The sequence below is a fragment of the Myxine glutinosa genome, chromosome 8 (assembly GCF_964187855.1).
Source record: "Myxine glutinosa chromosome 8, kmMyxGlut1.1, whole genome shotgun sequence".
Classification (NCBI taxonomy): Eukaryota; Metazoa; Chordata; class Myxini; order Myxiniformes; family Myxinidae; genus Myxine; species Myxine glutinosa.
In genome coordinates, this window is record NC_136268.1 from 163,866,033 (window position 1) to 163,887,929 (window position 21,897).

At 44.0% G+C, this 21,897-nt stretch overlaps 1 protein-coding gene across 1 annotated transcript in view; it reads left to right on the forward strand.

The window, feature by feature from the left end:
• Positions 1-21,897, forward strand: part of LOC137433231 (glutamate receptor ionotropic, delta-1) — an 889,585-nt gene that overhangs the window by 680,542 nt on the left and 187,146 nt on the right. The window contains exon 11 of the mRNA XM_078784012.1: positions 19,611-19,914. Within this exon, the coding sequence (XP_078640138.1) occupies positions 19,611-19,914 (304 nt within the window). The remainder of the gene's footprint in view (positions 1-19,610; positions 19,915-21,897) is intronic.

Sequence of the window (21,897 nt, forward strand, 5' to 3'; positions counted from 1 at the left end):
ATCCTGCGTAGGAGGGACGCCCCGACCAGGATTGTGCCCAATGTTCAAGAAACCGCTTCGGCAGCCATATGCATACTGATGATGCGGGAGTGGTCATCATCATCATCAAAATGTCTTCCTCAGTTTGTTGTGAAGAGTTCTTCCCGGTAGGATTTCAATTGGCGTGATGGTTAACCGAACTCAGTGGATTCATGTTTGAAGTGTGCAATCTGTGTCTTCGAGGTCAGTTCAAAGGTCAGCCGAGTCTTACCAAAGCCTTTAAAATGGTACTTGCTGTTCCCTTGTTTGATGCTCGGCACTTAAAGAATACAGCATAGATAAACAACCATATGTTGACAGTCATAGTGCAGGCTTTGGCCTAAGGACGAAAGGCCCCCTCCTGTGTTGAAGTTCATTGTAAGGGACATGTATTAAGTCTGCTGCCACTGCCACGCATTGGTCTCGCCCATTTCCACTACCGAGCATTCCTACTCCTGCTGAGACGCTGTTCTCACCACTCTTCAATTGGCTGTTGTGTCATCCCACCGTTTTCCCTATTATTATTATTATTAATTTATTTTTTGTATACATAATTGACGCACGTGGAAGAGCACACTGAATGTGCACTGAATGGTCAGGATGTAACAGACAAAAACAGGATGCAAAACATGCAGAAGGAAACTTCAACGAGGAAACACTGGAAAATTCGGAGGAGGGATTTGGGTGGAATGAGAGGGGGTATAACGAGGGTAGAAAATATCATAGTTTTGGATTGCGGATGATCTGAGATGGTGGTGAACACCTGGCTTGAAGATCTGGAGGGAAGAATGAGATTGGAGAGAATGTGGAAGTTAGTTCCACATGTGGTAAAAAGAGAGGAACAAATGAGTGGAGGTGAGTAGTGAGCCTGGATTTCGGTAGTTTCATTAGAAGTGGTTGATGGTGGACCATGTGGGCCATTCAGAAATCTTTGATGGGGATGGGGTGGCAAACCATGGAAAGAGCAGAGGGTGCAAGACCAGAAAGAATGCGGAAGAAGGCAGAGAGAGCACCGACCTGGCCGCGATGCGGAAGTGATATACCCATAGACTCAACTTCATTGCTGGAGATTCCGATGGTCTTGTAATCATTGGTTTCCACGACGTCAAACTGAGTGGCATGTGAGGCAGGAGCGACTGCGCAGAGGAGACAGCAGTATTCCATCAAGCTGCAGATGAAGGTCTTGTAGGTGGATTAGAGTTCAGTTGTATAAAGGAAGAACTTTGCACAAGTCCCCATTTTCTCTATTACCCCATTTTCTCTGTAACCCCATTTTCTCTGTTGCCCCATTTTCTCTGTTGCCCCATTTTCTCTGTTGCCCCATTTTCTCTGTTGCCCCATTTTCTCTGTTGCCCCATTTTCTCTGTTGCCCCATTTTCTCTGTTGCCCCATTTTCTCTGTTGCCCCATTTTCTCTGTTGCCCCATTTTCTCTGTTGCCCCATTTTCTCTGTTGCCCCATTTTCTCTGTTGCCCCATTTTCTCTGTTGCCCCATTTTCTCTTGCCCCATTTTCTCTGTTGCCCCATTTTCTCTGTTGCCCCATTTTCTCCGTTGCCCCATTTTCTCCGTTGCCCCATTTTCTCCGTTGCCCCATTTTCTCTGTTTACCCATTTTCTCCTTTGCCCCATTTTCTCCTTTGCCACATTTTATCCTTTGTCCAATTTTCTCCTTTGCCCCATTTTCTCCCTTGTCCCATTTTCTTCCTTGGTCCATTTTCTCCTTTGCCACATTTTCTCCTTTTCCCTATTTATCCTTTGCCCCATTTTCTCTGTTGCCCCATTTTCTCTGTTGCCCCATTTTCTCTGTTGCCCCATTTTCTCTGTTGCCCCATTTTCTCTGCCCCATTTTCTCTGTTGCCCCATTTTCTCCGTTGCCCCATTTTCTCCTTTGCCACATTTTATCCTTTGTCCAATTTTCTCCCTTGTCCCATTTTCTTCCTTGGTCCATTTTCTCCTTTGCCACATTTTCTCCGTTCCCACATTTTCTCCGTTGCCACATTTTCTCCCTTGCCCCATTTTCTCCTTTACCCCCATTTTCTCCCTTTCCCCATTTTCTCCCTTGCCCCATTTTCTCCTTTTCCCAATTTTCTCCTTTTCCCCATTTTCTCCTTTGCCCCATTTTCTCCTTTGCCACATTTTCTCCTTTTCTACATTTATCCGTTGCCCCATTTTCTCCATTGCCAAATTTTCTCGTTTGCCACATTTTCTCCATTTACCCATTTTCTCATTTGCCCCATTTTCTCCTTTGCCCCATTTTCTACATTGCGCCATTTTCTACGTTGCCCCATTTTCTCCATTGCCACATTTTCTCCTTTGCCACATTTTATCCTTTGTCCCATTTTCTCCTTTGCCACATTTTATCTTTGCCACATCTGCTCCCTTGCCCCAATTTCTCTGTTGCCACATTTTCTCCCTTGCTCCATTTTCTGCTTTGCCCCATTTTCTCCTTTGCCACATTTTATTCTTTGCCCCATTTTCTCCTTTGCCCCATTTGCTCCTTTACCACATTCTCTCCTTTGCCACATTTTCTACTTTGCCACATTTTCTACTTTGCCACATTTTCTCATTTGCCCAATTTTCTCTTTTGCCCAATTTTCTCCATTGCCCCATTTTCTCCATTGCCCCATTTTCTCCATTGCTCCATTATTTCCTTTACCACATTTTCTCCTATGCCACATTTTCTCATTTGCCCCATTTTATGCTTTGCCCCATATTAGGCTTTGCCCCATTTTCTCCATTGCCACATTTTCTCCTTTGCCACATTTTCTCCTTTGCCCCATTTTCTCCCTTGCCCCATTTTCTCCCTTGCCCCATTTTCTCCCATGCCCCATTTTCTCCCTTGCCCCATTTTCTCCTTTGCCCCATTTTCTCCTTTTCCCCATTTATCCTTTGCCACATTTTCTACTTTGCCCCATTATCTTCCTTACCCCATTTTCTCCTTTGCCACATTTTCTCCTTTGACACATTTTATCCTTTGTCCCATTTTCTCCTTTGCACCATTTTCTCCTTTGCCCCATTTTCTCCTTTGCCCCATTTTCTCATTTGCCCATTTTCTCATTTGCCCATTTTCTCATTTGCCACATTTTCTCATTTGCCCCATTTTCTCATTTGCCCCATTTTCTCATTTGCCCCATTTTCTTTGCCCCAATTTCTCCATTGCCCCATTTTTTCCATTGCTCCATTATTTTCTTAACCACATTTTCTCCTTTGCCCCATTTTCTGCTTTGCCCCATTTTATGCTTTGCCACATTCTCTCCATTGCCACATTTTCTCCTTTGCCACATTTTCTCAATTGCCCCATTTTCTCCATTGCCCCATTTTCTCCTTTGCCACATTTTCTCCTTTGCCACATTTTCTCTTTGCCACATTTTCTCTTTGCCACATTTGCTCCCTTGCCCCACATCTCCATTGCCCCATTTTCTCATTTGCCCCATTTTATCCTTTGCCCTATTTTCTCCATTGCCACATTTTCTCCTTTGCCACATTTTCTCTTTTGCCACATTTGCTCCCTTGCCCCATTATCAACCCTTGCCCCATTTTCACTGTTGCCCCATTTTATCTGATGCCACATTTTCTCCTTTGCCCCATTTTCTCCTTTGCCCCATTTTCTCCTTTGCCACATTTTCTCCATTGCCACATTTTCTCCTTTGTCCCATTTTCTCCCTTGCCCCATTTTCTCTGTTTCCCCATTTTCTCTGTTTCCCCATTTGCTCCTTTGCCCCATTTTCTCCTTTGCCACATTTTATCCTTTGTCCAATTTTCTCCTTTGCCACATTTTATTCTTTGCCCCATTTTCTCTTTTGCCACATTTTCTGCTTTGCCACATTTTCTCATTTGCCCATTTTCTCATTTGCCCCATTTTCTCATTTGCCCCTTTTTCTCATTTGCCCCATTTTCTCCTTTGCCCCATTTTCTGCTTTGCCCCATTTTCTCCTTTGCCACATTTTCTCCCTTGCCACATTTTCTCCATTGCCCCATTTTCTCAATTGCCCCATTTTCTCCCTTGCCCCATTTTCTCCCTTGCCCCATTTTCTCCCTTGCCCTATTTCCCCCCTTGCCCTATTTTCCCCCTTGCCCCATTTTCTCCTTTGACACATTTTCTCCTTTGCCACATTTTCACTTTGCCACATTTGCTCCGTTGCCCCATATCTCCCTTGCCCCATTTTCTCCTTTGCCCCATTTTATCCTTTGCCACATTTTCTCCTTTGCCACATTTTCTCTTTTGCCACATTTGCTCCTTGCCCCATTATCTTCCTTGCTCCATTTTCTGCTTTGCCACATTTTCTCCTTTGCCACATTTTATCCTTTGTCCCATTTTCTCTTTTGCCCCATTTTCTCCTTTGCCACATTTTCTCATTTGCCCATTTTCTCATTTGCCCCATTTTCTCATTTGCCCCATTTTCTCATTTGCTCTATTTTCTCCTTTGCCCCATTTTCTCCATTGCTCCATTATCTCCTTTGCCACATTTTCTCCTTTGCCACATTTTCTGCTTTGCCCCATTTTCTCCCTTGCCCCATTTTCTCCCTTTCTCCATTTTCTCCCTTGCCCCATTTTCTCCCTTGCCCTATTTCCCCCCTTGCCCCATTTTCTCCTTTGCCACATTTTCTCCTGTGCCACATTTTCTCCTTTGCCACATTTTCTCCTTTAACATTTTCACTTTGCCACATTTTCTCTTTTGCCACATTTTCTCTTTTGCCACATTTTCTCTCTTGCCCCATTATCTTCCTTGCCCCATTATCTTCCTTGCCCCATTTTCTGCTTTGCCACATTTTCACTTTGCCACATTTTCTCCCATGCCCCATTTTCTCCCTTGCCCCATTTTCTCCTTTGCCCCATTTTCTCCTTTTCCCCATTTATCCTTTGCCACATTTTCTACTTTGCCCCATTATCTTCCTTACCCCATTTTCTCCTTTGCCACATTTTCTCCTTTGACACATTTTATCCTTTGTCCCATTTTCTCCTTTGCACCATTTTCTCCTTTGCCCCATTTTCTCCTTTGCCCCATTTTCTCATTTGCCCATTTTCTCATTTGCCCATTTTCTCATTTGCCACATTTTCTCATTTGCCCCATTTTCTCATTTGCCCCATTTTCTCATTTGCCCCATTTTCTTTGCCCCAATTTCTCCATTGCCCCATTTTCTCCATTGCTCCATTATTTTCTTTACCACATTTTCTCCTTTGCCCCATTTTCTGCTTTGCCCCATTTTATGCTTTGCCACATTCTCTCCATTGCCACATTTTCTCCTTTGCCACATTTTCTCAATTGCCCCATTTTCTCCATTGCCCCATTTTCTCCTTTGCCACATTTTCTCCTTTGCCACATTTTCTCTTTGCCACATTTTCTCTTTGCCACATTTGCTCCCTTGCCCCACATCTCCCTTGCCCCATTTTCTCATTTGCCCCATTTTATCCTTTGCCCTATTTTCTCCATTGCCACATTTTCTCCTTTGCCACATTTTCTCTTTTGCCACATTTGCTCCCTTGCCCCATTATCAACCCTTGCCCCATTTTCACTGTTGCCCCATTTTATCTGATGCCACATTTTCTCCTTTGCCCCATTTTCTCCTTTGCCCCATTTTCTCCTTTGCCACATTTTCTCCATTGCCACATTTTCTCCTTTGTCCCATTTTCTCCCTTGCCCCATTTTCTCTGTTTCCCCATTTTCTCTGTTTCCCCATTTGCTCCTTTGCCCCATTTTCTCCTTTGCCACATTTTATCCTTTGTCCAATTTTATCCTTTGTCCAATTTTCTCCTTTGCCACATTTTATTCTTTGCCCCATTTTCTCTTTTGCCACATTTTCTGCTTTGCCACATTTTCTCATTTGCCCATTTTCTCATTTGCCCCATTTTCTCATTTGCCCCTTTTTCTCATTTGCCCCATTTTCTCCTTTGCCCCATTTTCTGCTTTGCCACATTTTCTCCTTTGCCACATTTTCTCCCTTGCCACATTTTCTCCATTGCCCCATTTTCTCAATTGCCCCATTTTCTCCCTTGCCCCATTTTCTCCCTTGCCCCATTTTCTCCCTTGCCCCATTTTCTCCCTTGCCCTATTTTCCCCCTTGCCCTATTTTCCCCCTTGCCCCATTTTCTCCTTTGACACATTTTCTCCTTTGCCACATTTTCACTTTGCCACATTTGCTCCGTTGCCCCATATCTCCCTTGCCCCATTTTCTCCTTTGCCCCATTTTATCCTTTGCCACATTTTCTCCTTTGCCACATTTTCTCTTTTGCCACATTTGCTCCCTTGCCCCATTATCTTCCTTGCTCCATTTTCTGCTTTGCCACATTTTCTCCTTTGCCACATTTTATCCTTTGTCCCATTTTCTCCTTTGCCCCATTTTCTCCTTTGCCACATTTTCTCATTTGCCCATTTTCTCATTTGCCCCATTTTCTCATTTGCCCCATTTTCTCATTTGCCCCATTTTCTCCTTTGCCCCATTTTCTCCATTGCTCCATTATCTCCTTTGCCACATTTTCTCCTTTGCCACATTTTCTGCTTTGCCCCATTTTCTCCCTTGCCCCATTTTCTCCCTTTCTCCATTGTCTCCCTTGCCCCATTTTCTCCCTTGCCCTATTTCCCCCCTTGCCCCATTTTCTCCTTTGCCACATTTTCTCCTGTGCCACATTTTCTCCTTTGCCACATTTTCTCCTTTAACATTTTCACTTTGCCACATTTTCTCTTTTGCCACATTTTCTCTTTTGCCACATTTGCCCTCTTGCCCCATTATCTTCCTTGCCCCATTATCTTCCTTGCCCCATTTTCTGCTTTGCCACATTTTCACTTTGCCACATTTGCTCCCTTGCCCCATATCTCCTTTGCCACATTTTCTCCTTTGCCACATTTTCTCTTTTGCCACATTTGCTCCCTTGCCCCATTATCTCCCTTGCCCCATTTTCGCTGTTGCCCCATTTTCTCCTTTGCCCGATTTTCTCCTTTGCCACATTTGCTCCCTTGCCCCATTTTCTGCTTTACCACATTTTCTCCTTTGCCCCATTTTCTCCTTTGCCACATTTTCTCCCTTGCCCCATTTTCTCCTTTGCCCCATTTTCTCCTTTACCACATTTTCTCCTTTGCCCCATTTTCTCCTTTACCCCATTTTCTCCTTTGCCACATTTTCTCCTTTGCCCCATTTTCTCCTTTGCCCCATTTTCTCCTTTGCCACATTTTCTCCTTTGCCACTTTTTCTCCTTGGCCCCATTTTATGCTTTGTCCCATTTTGTCCTTTACCACATTTTCTCCTTTGCCCCATTTTCTCCTTTGCTCCATTTTATCCTTTGCCCCATTTTCTCCTTTGCCACATTTGCTCCCTTGCCCCATTTTCTCCTTTGCCCCATTTTCTTCTTTGCCACATTTGCTCCCTTGCCCCATTTTCTTCTTTGACCCATTTTCTCCTTTGCCATATTTGCTCCGTTGCCCCATTTTCTGCTTTACCACATTTTCTCCTTTGCCCCATTTTCTCCTTTGCCACATTTTCTCCCTTGCCCCATTTTCTCCTTTGCCCCATTTTCTCCTTTACCACATTTTCTCCTTTGCCCCATTTTCTCCTTTGCCCCATTTTCTCCTTTGCCCCATCTTCTCCTTTGCCACATTTTCTCCTCTGCCACTTTTTCTCCTTGGCCCCATTTTCTCCTTGGCCCCATTTTCTCCTTGGCCCCATTTTCTCCTTTGCCACATTTTCTCCTTTGCCGCTTTTTCTCCTTTGCCACTTTTTCTCCTTGGCCCCATTTTCTCCTTGGCCCCATTTCCTCCTTTGCCACATTTTCTCCTTTGCCACTTTTTCTCTTTTGCCAAATTTTCTCCTTTGCCCCATTTTCTCCTTTACCACATTTTCTCCTTTGCCCCATTTTATCCTTTGTCCCATTTTCTCCTTTGTCCCTTTTTCTCGTTTGCCACATTTTCTCCTTTGCCCCATTTTCTCCTTTGCCCCATTTTCTCCTTTGCCACATTTTCTCCTTTGCCACATTTTCTCCTTTGCCCCATTTTCTCATTTGCCCCATTTTCTCCTTTGCCACATTTACTCCTTTGCCACATTTTCTCCTTTGCCCCATTTTCTCCTTGACCACATTTTCTCCTTTGCCCCATTTTATCCTTTGTCCCATTTTCTCCTTTGCCACATTTTCTCCTTTGCCACATTTTCTCCTTTGCCACATTTTCTCCTTTGCCCCATTTTCTCCTTTACCACATTTTCTCCTTTGCCCCATTTTATCCTTTGTCCCATTTTCTCCTTTGCCACATTTTCTCTTTTACCACATTTTCTCCTTTGCCCCATTTTATCCTTTGTCCCATTTTCTCCTTTGCCACATTTTCTCCTTTCCCACATTTTCTCCTTTGCCCCATTTTCTCCTTTGCCACATTTTATCCTTTGTCCCATTTTCTCCTTTGCCACATTTTATCTTTGCCACATCTGCTCCCTTGCCCCAATTTCTCTGTTGCCACATTTTCTCCCTTGCTCCATTTTCTGCTTTGCCCCATTTTCTCCTTTGCCACATTTTATTCTTTGCCCCATTTTCTCCTTTGCCCCATTTGCTCCTTCACCACATTCTCTCCTTTGCCACATTTTCTACTTTGCCACATTTTCTACTTTGCCACATTTTCTCATTTGCCCAATTTTCTCTTTTGCCCAATTTTCTCCATTGCCCCATTTTCTCCATTGCCCCATTTTCTCCATTGCTCCATTATTTCCTTTACCACATTTTCTCTTTTGCCACATTTTCTCATTTGCCCCATTTTATGCTTTGCCCCATATTAGGCTTTGCCCCATTTTCTCCATTGCCACATTTTCTCCTTTGCCACATTTTCTCCTTTGCCCCATTTTCTCCCTTGCCCCATTTTCTCCCTTGCCCCATTTTCTCCCATGCCCCATTTTCTCCCTTGCCCCATTTTCTCCTTTGCCCCATTTTCTCCTTTTCCCCATTTATCCTTTGCCACATTTTCTACTTTGCCCCATTATCTTCCTTACCCCATTTTCTCCTTTGCCACATTTTCTCCTTTGACACATTTTATCCTTTGTCCCATTTTCTCCTTTGCACCATTTTCTCCTTTGCCCCATTTTCTCCTTTGCCCCATGTTCTCATTTGCCCATTTTCTCATTTGCCCATTTTCTCATTTGCCACATTTTCTCATTTGCCCCATTTTCTCATTTGCCCCATTTTCACATTTGCCCCATTTTCTTTGCCCCAATTTCTCCATTGCCCCATTTTCTCCATTGCTCCATTATTTTCTTTACCACATTTTCTCCTTTGCCCCATTTTCTGCTTTGCCCCATTTTATGCTTTGCCACATTCTCTCCATTGCCACATTTTCTCCTTTGCCACATTTTCTCAATTGCCCCATTTTCTCCATTGCCCCATTTTCTCCTTTGCCACATTTTCTCCTTTGCCACATTTTCTCTTTGCCACATTTTCTCTTTGCCACATTTGCTCCCTTGCCCCACATCTCCCTTGCCCCATTTTCTCATTTGCCCCATTTTATCCTTTGCCCTATTTTCTCCATTGCCACATTTTCTCCTTTGCCACATTTTCTCTTTTGCCACATTTGCTCCCTTGCCCCATTATCAACCCTTGCCCCATTTTCACTGTTGCCCCATTTTATCTGATGCCACATTTTCTCCTTTGCCCCATTTTCTCCTTTGCCCCATTTTCTCCTTTGCCACATTTTCTCCATTGCCACATTTTCTCCTTTGTCCCATTTTCTCCCTTGCCCCATTTTCTCTGTTTCCCCATTTTCTCTGTTTCCCCATTTGCTCCTTTGCCCCATTTTCTCCTTTGCCACATTTTGATGCTTTGTCCAATTTTATCCTTTGTCCAATTTTCTCCTTTGCCACATTTTATTCTTTGCCCCATTTTCTCTTTTGCCACATTTTCTGCTTTGCCACATTTTCTCATTTGCCCATTTTCTCATTTGCCCCATTTTCTCATTTGCCCCTTTTTCTCATTTGCCCCATTTTCTCCTTTGCCCCATTTTCTGCTTTGCCACATTTTCTCCTTTGCCACATTTTCTCCCTTGCCACATTTTCTCCATTGCCCCATTTTCTCAATTGCCCCATTTTCTCCCTTGCCCCATTTTCTCCCTTGCCCCATTTTCTCCCTTGCCCCATTTTCTCCCTTGCCCTATTTTCCCCCTTGCCCTATTTTCCCCCTTGCCCCATTTTCTCCTTTGACACATTTTCTCCTTTGCCACATTTTCACTTTGCCACATTTGCTCCGTTGCCCCATATCTCCCTTGCCCCATTTTCTCCTTTGCCCCATTTTATCCTTTGCCACATTTTCTCCTTTGCCACATTTTCTCTTTTGCCACATTTGCTCCCTTGCCCCATTATCTTCCTTGCTCCATTTTCTGCTTTGCCACATTTTCTCCTTTGCCACATTTTATCCTTTGTCCCATTTTCTCCTTTGCCCCATTTTCTCCTTTGCCACATTTTCTCATTTGCCCATTTTCTCATTTGCCCCATTTTCTCATTTGCCCCATTTTCTCATTTGCCCCATTTTCTCCTTTGCCCCATTTTCTCCATTGCTCCATTATCTCCTTTGCCACATTTTCTCCTTTGCCACATTTTCTGCTTTGCCCCATTTTCTCCCTTGCCCCATTTTCTCCCTTTCTCCATTGTCTCCCTTGCCCCATTTTCTCCCTTGCCCTATTTCCCCCCTTGCCCCATTTTCTCCTTTGCCACATTTTCTCCTGTGCCACATTTTCTCCTTTGCCACATTTTCTCCTTTAACATTTTCACTTTGCCACATTTTCTCTTTTGCCACATTTTCTCTTTTGCCACATTTGCCCTCTTGCCCCATTATCTTCCTTGCCCCATTATCTTCCTTGCCCCATTTTCTGCTTTGCCACATTTTCACTTTGCCACATTTGCTCCCTTGCCCCATATCTCCTTTGCCACATTTTCTCCTTTGCCACATTTTCTCTTTTGCCACATTTGCTCCCTTGCCCCATTATCTCCCTTGCCCCATTTTCGCTGTTGCCCCATTTTCTCCTTTGCCCGATTTTCTCCTTTGCCACATTTGCTCCCTTGCCCCATTTTCTGCTTTACCACATTTTCTCCTTTGCCCCATTTTCTCCTTTGCCACATTTTCTCCCTTGCCCCATTTTCTCCTTTGCCCCATTTTCTCCTTTACCACATTTTCTCCTTTGCCCCATTTTCTCCTTTACCCCATTTTCTCCTTTGCCACATTTTCTCCTTTGCCCCATTTTCTCCTTTGCCCCATTTTCTCCTTTGCCCCATTTTCTCCTTTGCCACATTTTCTCCTTTGCCACTTTTTCTCCTTGGCCCCATTTTATGCTTTGTCCCATTTTGTCCTTTACCACATTTTCTCCTTTGCCCCATTTTCTCCTTTGCTCCATTTTATCCTTTGCCCCATTTTCTCCTTTGCCACATTTGCTCCCTTGCCCCATTTTCTCCTTTGCCCCATTTTCTTCTTTGCCACATTTGCTCCCTTGCCCCATTTTCTTCTTTGACCCATTTTCTCCTTTGCCATATTTGCTCCGTTGCCCCATTTTCTGCTTTACCACATTTTCTCCTTTGCCCCATTTTCTCCTTTGCCACATTTTCTCCCTTGCCCCATTTTCTCCTTTGCCCCATTTTCTCCTTTACCACATTTTCTCCTTTGCCCCATTTTCTCCTTTGCCCCATTTTCTCCTTTGCCACATTTTCTCCTTTGCCCCATCTTCTCCTTTGCCACATTTTCTCCTCTGCCACTTTTTCTCCTTGGCCCCATTTTCTCATTGGCCCCATTTTCTCCTTGGCCCCATTTTCTCCTTTGCCACATTTTCTCCTTTGCCGCTTTTTCTCCTTTGCCACTTTTTCTCCTTGGCCCCATTTTCTCCTTGGCCCCATTTCCTCCTTTGCCACATTTTCTCCTTTGCCACTTTTTCTCTTTTGCCAAATTTTCTCCTTTGCCCCATTTTCTCCTTTACCACATTTTCTCCTTTGCCCCATTTTATCCTTTGTCCCATTTTCTCCTTTGTCCCATTTTCTCGTTTGCCACATTTTCTCCTTTGCCCCATTTTCTCCTTTGCCCCATTTTCTCCTTTGCCCCATTTTCTCCTTTGCCACATTTTCTCCTTTGCCCCATTTTCTCATTTGCCCCATTTTCTCCTTTGCCACATTTACTCCTTTGCCACATTTTCTCCTTTGCCCCATTTTAACCTTGACCACATTTTCTCCTTTGCCCCATTTTATCCTTTGTCCCATTTTCTCCTTTGCCACATTTTCTCCTTTGCCACATTTTCTCCTTTGCCACATTTTCTCCTTTGCCCCATTTTCTCCTTTACCACATTTTCTCCTTTGCCCCATTTTATCCTTTGTCCCATTTTCTCCTTTGCCACATTTTCTCTTTTACCACATTTTCTCCTTTGCCCCATTTTATCCTTTGTCCCATTTTCTCCTTTGCCACATTTTCTCCTTTACCACATTTTCTCCTTTGTCCCATTTTCTCCTTTGTCCCATTTTCTCGTTTGTCCCATTTTCTCGTTTGCCACATTTTCTCCTTTGCCCCATTTTCTCCTTTGCCACTTTTTCTCCCTTGGCCCCATTTTCTCCTTGGCCCCATTTTCTCCCTTGGCCCCATTTGCTCCATTGCCCCATTTTCTCCATTGCCCCATTTTATCCTTTGCCCCATTTTCTCCTTGGCCCCATTTTCTCCCTTGGCCCCATTTTCTCCATTGCCCCATTTTCTCCTTTGCCACTTTTTCTCCCTTGGCCCCATTTTCTCCTTTGTCCTATTTTCTCCTTTGTCCCATTTTCTCGTTTGCCACATTTTCTCCTTTGCCCCATTTTCTCGTTTGCCCCATTTTCTCCCTTTGCCCCATTATCTCCCTTGCCCCATTTTCGCTGTTGCCCCATTTTCTCCGTTGCCCCATTTTCTCCTTTGCTACATTTGCTCCCTTGCCCCATTTTCTCCTTTACCACATTTTCTCCTTTGCCCCATTTTATCCTTTGTCCCATTTTCTCCTTTGCCACATTTTCTCCTTTGCCCCATTTTCTCCTTTGCCACATTTTCTCATTTGCCCCATTTTCTCCTTTGCCACATTTGCTCCCTTGCCCCATTATCTCCCTTGCCCCATTTTCTCCTTTGCCACATTTTCTCCCTTGCCCCATTTTGTCCATTGCCCCATTTTCTCCTTTGCCACATTTGCTCTTGCCCCATTTTCTCCTTTACCACATTTTCTCCTTTGCCCCATTTTCTCCTTTGCCCCATTTTCTCCTTTGCCACATTTTCTCCTTTGCCCCATTTTCTCCTTTGCCACATTTTCTCCTTTGCCCCATTTTCTTGTTTGCCACATTTTCTCCTTTGCCACATTTTCTCCTTTGCCACATTTTCTCCTTTGCCACATTTGCTCTTGGCCCATTTTCTCCTTTACCACATTTTCTCCTTTGCCCCATTTTCTCCTTTGCCCCATTTTCTCCTTTGCCACATTTTCTCCTTTGCCACATTTTCTCCTTTGCCCCATTTTCTCCTTAACCACATTTTCTCCTTTGCCCCATTTTATCCTTTGTGCCATTTTCTCCTTTGTCCCATTTTCTCATTTGCCACATTTTCTCCTTTGCCCCATTTTCTCCTTTGCCCCATTTTCTCCTTTGCCAAATTTTCTCCTTTGCCACATTTTGTCCTTTGCCACATTTTGTCGTTTGCCCCATTTTCTCCTTTGCCACATTTTCTCCTTTGCCACATTTTCTCCTTTGCCCCATTTTCTCCTTTACCACATTTTCTCCTTTGCCCCATTTTATCCTTTGTCCCATTTTCTCCTTTGTCCCATTTTCTCGTTTGCCACATTTTCTCCTTTGCCACATTTTCTCCTTTGCCACATTTTCCCCTTTGCCCCATTTTCTCCTTTACCACATTTTCTCCTTTGTCCCATTTTCTCCTTTGTCCCATTTTCTCATTTGTCCCATTTTCTCATTTGCCACATTTTCTCCTTTGCCCCAATTCTCCTTTGCCACTTTTTATCCTAGGCCCCATTTTCTCCCTTCGCCCCATTTTCTCCCTTGCCCCATTTTCGACTTTGCCCCGTATTCTCTGTTTATCCATTTCTTCCTTTGTCCCATTTTCTCGTTTGTCCCATTTTCTCGTTTGCCACATTTTCTCCTTTGCCCCATTTTCTCCTCTGCCACTTTTTCTCCTAGGCCCCATTTTCTCCTTGGCCCCATTTTCTCCCTTGGCCCCATTTTCTCCCTTGCCCCATTTTCGACTTTGCCCCGTATTCTCTGTTTATCCATTTCCTCCTTTGTCCCATTTTCTCATTTGTCCCATTTTCTCGTTTGCCACATTTTCTCCTTTGCCCCATTTTCTCCTTTGCCACTTTTTCTCCTAGGCCCCATTTTCTCTTTTGCCACATTTTCCCCTTTGCCCCATTTTCTCCTTTACCACATTTTCTCCTTTGCCCCATTTTCTCCATTGTCCCATTTTCTCGTTTGCCACATTTTCTCCTTTGCCCCATTTTCTCCTTTGTCACATTTTCTCCCATGCCCCATTTTCTCCTTTGCCACATTTTCTCCTTTGTCCCATTTTACCCTTTGTCCCATTTTCTCCTTTGCCACATTTTCTCCTTTGCTACATTTTATCCTTTGTCCCATTTTCTCCTTTGTCCCATTTTCTCCTTTGTCCCATTTTCTCGTTTGTCACATTTTCTCCTTTGCCACATTTTCTCCCATGTCCCATTTTCTCCTTTGCCACATTTTCTCCTTTGTCCCATTTTATCCTTTGTCCCATTTTATCCTTTGCCACATTTTCTCCTTTGCCACATTTTATCCTTTGTCCCATTTTCTCCTTTGTCCCATTTTCTCGTTTGTCACATTTTCTCCTTTGCCACATTTTCTCCTTTGCCACATTTTCTCCTTTGCCACATTTTCTCCTTTGCCACATTTTCTCCTTTGCCCCATTTTTTCCTTTACCACATTTTCTCCTATGCCCCATTTTCTCCTTTGCCACATTTTCTCCTTTGTCCCATTTTATCCTTTGTCCCATTTTCTCCTTTACCACATTTTCTCCCATGTCCCATTTTCTCCTTTGCCACATTTTCTCCTTTGTCCCATTTTATCCTTTGTCCCATTTTCTCCTTTGCCACATTTTCTCCTTTGTCCCATTTTATCCTTTGTCCCATTTTCTCCTTTGTCCCATTTTCTCGTTTGTCACATTTTCTCCTTTGCCACATTTTCTCCCATGCCCCATTTTCTCCTTTGCCACATTTTCTCCTTTGTTCCATTTTATCGTTTGTCCCATTTTATCCTTTGCCACATTTTCTCCTTTGCCAGATTTTATCCTTTGTCCCATTTTCTCCTTTGTCCCATTTTCTCGTTTGTCACATTTTCTCCTTTGCCACATTTTCTCCTTTGCCACATTTTCTCCTTTGCCCCATTTTCTCGTTTACCACATTTTCTCCTATGCCCCATTTTCTCCTTTGCCCCATTTTATCCTTTGTCCCATTTTCTCCTTTGTCCCATTTTCTCCTTTGTCCCATTTTCTCGTTTGTCACATTTTCTCCTTTGCCACATTTTCTCCCATGTCCCATTTTCTCCTTTGCCACATTTTCTCCTTTGTCCCATTTTATCCTTTGTCCCATTTTATCCTTTGCCACATTTTCTCCTTTGCCACATTTTATCCTTTGTCCCATTTTCTCCTTTGTCCCATTTTCTCGTTTGTCACATTTTCTCCTTTGCCACATTTTCTCCTTTGCCACATTTTCTCCTTTGCCACATTTTCTCCTTTGCCCCATTTTTTCCTTTACCACATTTTCTCCTATGCCCCATTTTCTCCTTTGCCACATTTTCTCCTTTGTCCCATTTTATCCTTTGTCCCATTTTCTCCTTTACCACATTTTCTCCCATGTCCCATTTTCTCCTTTGCCACATTTTCTCCTTTGTCCCATTTTATCCTTTGTCCCATTTTCTCCTTTGCCACATTTTCTCCTTTGTCCCATTTTATCCTTTGTCCCATTTTCTCCTTTGTCCCATTTTCTCGTTTGTCACATTTTCTCCTTTGCCACATTTTCTCCCATGCCCCATTTTCTCCTTTGCCACATTTTCTCCTTTGTTCCATTTTATCGTTTGTCCCATTTTATCCTTTGCCACATTTTCTCCTTTGCCACATTTTATCCTTTGTCCCATTTTCTCCTTTGTCCCATTTTCTCGTTTGTCACATTTTCTCCTTTGCCACATTTTCTCCTTTGCCACATTTTCTCCTTTGCCCCATTTTCTCGTTTACCACATTTTCTCCTATGCCCCATTTTCTCCTTTGCCCCATTTTATCCTTTGTCCCATTTTCTCCTTTGTCCCATTTTCTCGTTTGCCACATTTTCTCCTTTGCCCCATTTTCTCCTTTGCCCCATTTTCTCCCTTGGCCCCATTTTCTCCCTTCGCCCCATTTTCTCCCTTGGCCCCATTTTCTCCCTTGGCCCCATTTTCTCCCTTGGCCCCATTTTCTCCCTTGCCCCATTTTCGACTTTGCCCCGTATTCTCTGTTTATCCATTTCCTCCTTTGTCCCATTTTCTCGTTTGTCCCATTTTCTCGTTTGCCACATTTTCTCCTTTGCCACATTTTCTCACATGCCCCATTTTCTCCTTTGCCACATTTTCTCCTTTGTCCCATTTTATCCTTTGTCCCATTTTATCCTTTGCCACATTTTCTCCTTTGCCACATTTTATCCTTTGTCCCATTTTCTCCTTTGTCCCATTTTCTCGTTTGTCACATTTTCTCCTTTGCCGCATTTTCTCCTTTGCCACATTTTCTCCTTTGCCCCATTTTCTCGTTTACCACATTTTCTCCTATGCCCCATTTTCTCCTTTGCCCCATTTTATCCTTTGTCCCATTTTCTCCTTTGTCCCATTTTCTCGTTTGCCACATTTTCTCCTTTGCCCCATTTTCTCCTTTGCCCCATTTTCTCCCTTGGCCCCATTTTCTCCCTTCGCCCCATTTGCTCCCTTGCGCCATTTTCTCCTTTGTCCCATTTTCTCCTTTACCACATTTTCTCCTATGCCCCATTTTCTCGTTTGCCACATTTTCTCCTTTGTCCCATTTTCTCCTTGGCCCCATTTTCTCCCTTGGCCCCATTTTCTCCTTTGCCACATTTGCTCCCTTGCGTCATTTTCTCCTTTGTCCCATTTTCTCCTTTACCACATTTTCTCCTATGCCCCATTTTCTCGTTTGCCACATTTTCTCCTCTGCCCCGTATTCTCTGTTTGTCCATTTTCTCCTGGTGTTCTGCTCTTCAATAAGCCTCGATACCTCCATCACATTCTCAGATATCAATCAGAAAGCTTCGACTTCAAAAAAATGCTTCGGATTAAAGTTTATTTCACTTAATCTCCTTTTCACTTAAAGTCTCCTTCCTTTCATTCTTCCAACGCAAAATTGAAAACATCTACAACAGCTTGACCACCGCCGCACCCGCTCCCCCTCAAACCACCTGCCCCCCCTTATCCTGCCATCCCCTGTCTCAATTCTCCCCAGTCTCCCCTACTGACCTCTCTGAACTCCTCATCGGAATGAAAACTGCCACCTGCACTCTTGACCCCATCCCCTCCAGCTTTGTCAAGGCCTCCCTTCCTGCTCTTTCTCCACTTATCATTGCAACAATAAACTCCTCCCTGTCTACAGGCATCGTCCCACCATCCCTCAAAATTGCTGCTGTTACCCCCATTCTGAAAAAACCTGGACTAAACCCTGACACCCTAAATAACTTCAGACCCATCTCCAACCTACCCTTTCTGTCAAAGGTTTTGGAACGCGCTGTAGCCACTCAACTCAAGCATCACCTCTCTGCCAATAACCTGTATGAAACATTCCAATCCGGATTCCGGTCCAACCACAGTACTGAAACTGCTCTCCTCAAAATCACCAACGACCTTCTCCTCTCCTCTGATGCTGGCAACCTCAACATTCTCATCCTCCTCGACCTCAGCGCTGCCTTTGACACCATCGATCACACCATCCTCCTCACCCGACTTGAAACCACCTTTAACATTACCGGCACTGCCCTCTCTTGGATTAAATCATACCTCTCTGACAGACGTCAGTTCATCTCCATCAATAACTGCAAATCCCCCACTGCTCCCCTCCCCCAAGGTGTCCCCCAAGGTTCAGTTCTTGGCCCCCTCCTCTTTATCCTTTACCTGTCCCCCCTCGGTCACTTAATCCGCCGTCATGGTCTCCAATTCCACTGCTTCGCCGATGACATCCAGCTTTTCATCTCCACCAAGTCCATCTCCACCGCCACCCACTCTATCCTGACAAACTGCATCACTGAAATAAAATCCTGGCTTCAAATCAACTTCCTCAAACTTAACTGTGATAAATCTGAAATAATCATCATTGGCCCAAAAACGCTCACCAAGTCCACCCATAACTTTGCCCTCAACATCGACGGTTTCCCAGTGTCCACCTCCCCTCACATCCGGAATCTTGGCATCATCTTTGACCAAACCCTCTCCTTCGACAAATACACTAAACAGATCACAAAGACAGCCTTCTTCCACCTGAAAAACATCGCCCGTCTCCGTCCATCCCTCTCCTCTGTGGCTGCAGAAACCCTCATCCACGCCTTCATCACTTCCCGTCTGGACTACTGCAATAGCCTCCTTTATGGTTCACCCTCAACAATCACCAATAAACTCCAATACATTCAGAACTCCGCTGCCCGTCTACTCACCCATTCCCGGACCCGTGACCACATCACCCCCGTCCTTTACAAGCTTCACTGGCTCCCCATCTCCCAGAGAATCCAGTACAAAATCCTCCTCTTGACCTACAAAGCCCTCCATAACCTGGCCCCATCCTACCTGGCTGACCTCCTCTCCAGACACACTCCCACCCGCAACCTCCGCTCTGCTGGTACCAACCTCCTGACCCCCCCCCATCCGGACCAAATTTAGATCCTGGGGGGACAGGGCCTTCTCCATCGCTGCTCCCACCCTCTGGAACTCGCTACCTCACACCATCAGAGACTCCTCCTCACTCACCACATTCAAAACATCACTCAAGACCCACCTGTTCAACACTGCATTCAACATTTAACCCACAGCATCTAACCCCTGACTATCTCCTCTCCTTCGCCCTCCTTTGTGCTTTGAATATTTCCCTATTGATTCTTCTTTTTTTGCAATTGTCTTTATGTTTTGCTATGCGTTATGTTTTGCACTCTGTCAAAGCGTCTTTGGGCTTCCTGAAAAGCGCTATATAAAATAAATGCATCATCATCATCATCATTAATGTGTCTTGGTGCAAATCCACGGCTTGACCTTTCACGATGCCATGGCTTGACCTTTCACGATGCCATGGCCTATTAACATTCGAAATGTCCGACCTATCAGTCATTTCGCTAACGCACATCACATGACTAATGGAGCGGGTGGGCTGTTGCCAAGCATGGCATTGAGGTCACGTGCTAAACTGGAGGGCCTGAGTGCACGAGGTGCTGCACGAGGTTCTGCACGAGGTGCACGAGGTGCTGCTATGTATTCAGGCATAATTTCACGAAATCACATTGATTAATATCTGTGATATCAGTTCATGCTAATTGCCCGTTATCAGAAATGACACGCATGTGCAACATGTAACCTGTTATTATTCCCATTGTCTTTGGCTCACAACAGAAAGCGGACGTGGGCATCTCTGGAATCACCATCACACCTGAGCGCGAAAGTGTTGTTGATTTTACAAAGCGCTACATGGATTACTCTGTTGGCGTGTTGCTGCACCGTCCATCCGACTCTCCAGGCCTCTTTGCGTTACTGCTGCCCATTGACCCCGCCACGTGGGCCTGCCTTATCCTGGCGATTGCCCTCGTGGGCCTACTATTTTATCTCCTCAACCGCATCACACCACGTCAAGACGCACACGATACACCATCTTTCTCTGCTTCTTTATGGCTTATCTATGGATCCTTCACACAACAGGGTTGGTCTCATGGAGTCGTTCTGATTGTTAAAATGTTGTTTCCAGGATCGGCCTCACAATGAAATGTCCCCGGTTAGTTTAAGTTGTCTTATGGTCTGTGTCCTATTGTCCTATTGATGTGATCGCTTCACACCTACAACATGAAGGATCATGGTTTCATGATGAAATATGTATCTTATGGTCTCCTGTTTATCAACCCACAGACGCTTGGATTGTTGCTTCACACATCAGTCATTGCATCACAAAGTATGAGCATTCTAGCTGGAGAAATGTCAGCTACCATTAAACTGGTAGATGCTGGAGATCGCAGTGGATGCTTCTCAACCATTCGGCGAGTTTCAAATTCCAAATTCCTGTCCTCACGTAATTATAAGGGTCACCTAATCAGCGACACAACCCCATTCCAAAGCAATGATGCTTCCAGCAGCTACATGATGGGTTGCGGTGCTCGGATGGACTGCGCACACCGATGCCTCACACTACCGATGAAACACCAGGATGGTAGTTTATAGCTGCCTCGAGATTCAATCCCAGGCTAGACTTCTAAGAAGCAAATGCACATACATCCAGGGCTCCAGGCTCACCTCTAAACATAAAACACTCTGCTACTGTTAGCTGGATACCGGGACACCTATGTACAGGTACACCTATGTATGGTACGTTTGGATATGTTGTACACCGCCCCATTCCTATTCCGTCTCCAGGCGCTGCATGACGTCATCGCCGGGAACCGAAGGGGGCCCGGCGATTACGCACGCTGTAAAGGAGTACTCGGTTTTCACTCTGGTTTCTTGTTTGTTTGTTTTTCCTCTTTGTTTTCTTGTTTGTTTGTTTTCTTGTTTGTCCGGGCGATATCTCAGCCATCCTTTGAGCTAGGAAACTGAAATTTCGGCACAATAGTGAGCAAGTACTTTTGCAAAAACGATATTTTTTGTTTTTAAAAAATCAATTAACTGTTACATTGCTTGATTATTATCGATTAATTAAGCATTTATTTATTTTCTTTCTCATCTGGGCAATATCTCCGCCAACCTTTGAGCTAGGAAGCTGATATTTGGACACGACAGTGACCAAGTGATTTGGCTATAAAGGGTATTTTTGATTTGTTGATTAGTCAAATAATTGATTAATTATTTATTTTTTGGATTACTTATTTATTTATTTATTTTTTAAAGTTACAGATTTGGATGAAACACTGGTGGTTTAGGGATGCCAATGTATTAATAATTTAATTATTTTACAATTACGAGTTCACGAGTTATCAAGTGACCACTATATTCGTCATGTGTGTGCGCCTGTGCGGCCGTCTGTGTGTGTGTCTGTCTGTCCGCAGCACAACTACCCGATGATATCCGATCTTGATGAAACTTGGGTGGGAGATTGATATCATGATCTAGTTGTGTCCTGCCTAGAGGGGGCGTATTGCGCCCATTGTGGGCGGAGCCACGCCTGAAAAAGATGTCTTTTTATGGGGTAATCGAGTTCGAGCTACATCTTCTCCGAGGGAGTTGGTGGAATCTGACAGGGGTTTCGATGTTTGGTTAGGCCAATGTCATGTGTCTTGCCCCACGGAGCTCGGTTTTTTTTTTCTTTTCTTTTTCCCCATTTCATTTTTCACCGAATTTTTGGTATTGTGTAGCTAACTAACCTCATAACTGATTATACATTATTTTCTATCTCATTTCAAGGTCAGTAACCTTCGTTTTGACATTTCCGGGCCTGGCCTGTCCGGGCCTGTTTCGGTTCTAGACCGTCCTTTGTCATTGAATACCGCTCGCTCGTGAACCGTCGTCGTCTCCTGACTTGTTTATTTTCTTTCTCATCTGGTCAATATCTCAGGCACCTTTTGAGCTCGGAAGCTGATATTTGGACATGACAGTGACCAAGTGATGTGGCTATAAAAGATATTTTAGATTTATTGATTAATCAAATAATCGATTAATTATTATTTATTGATTAATTTTTTTTAAATTTATTTTGATT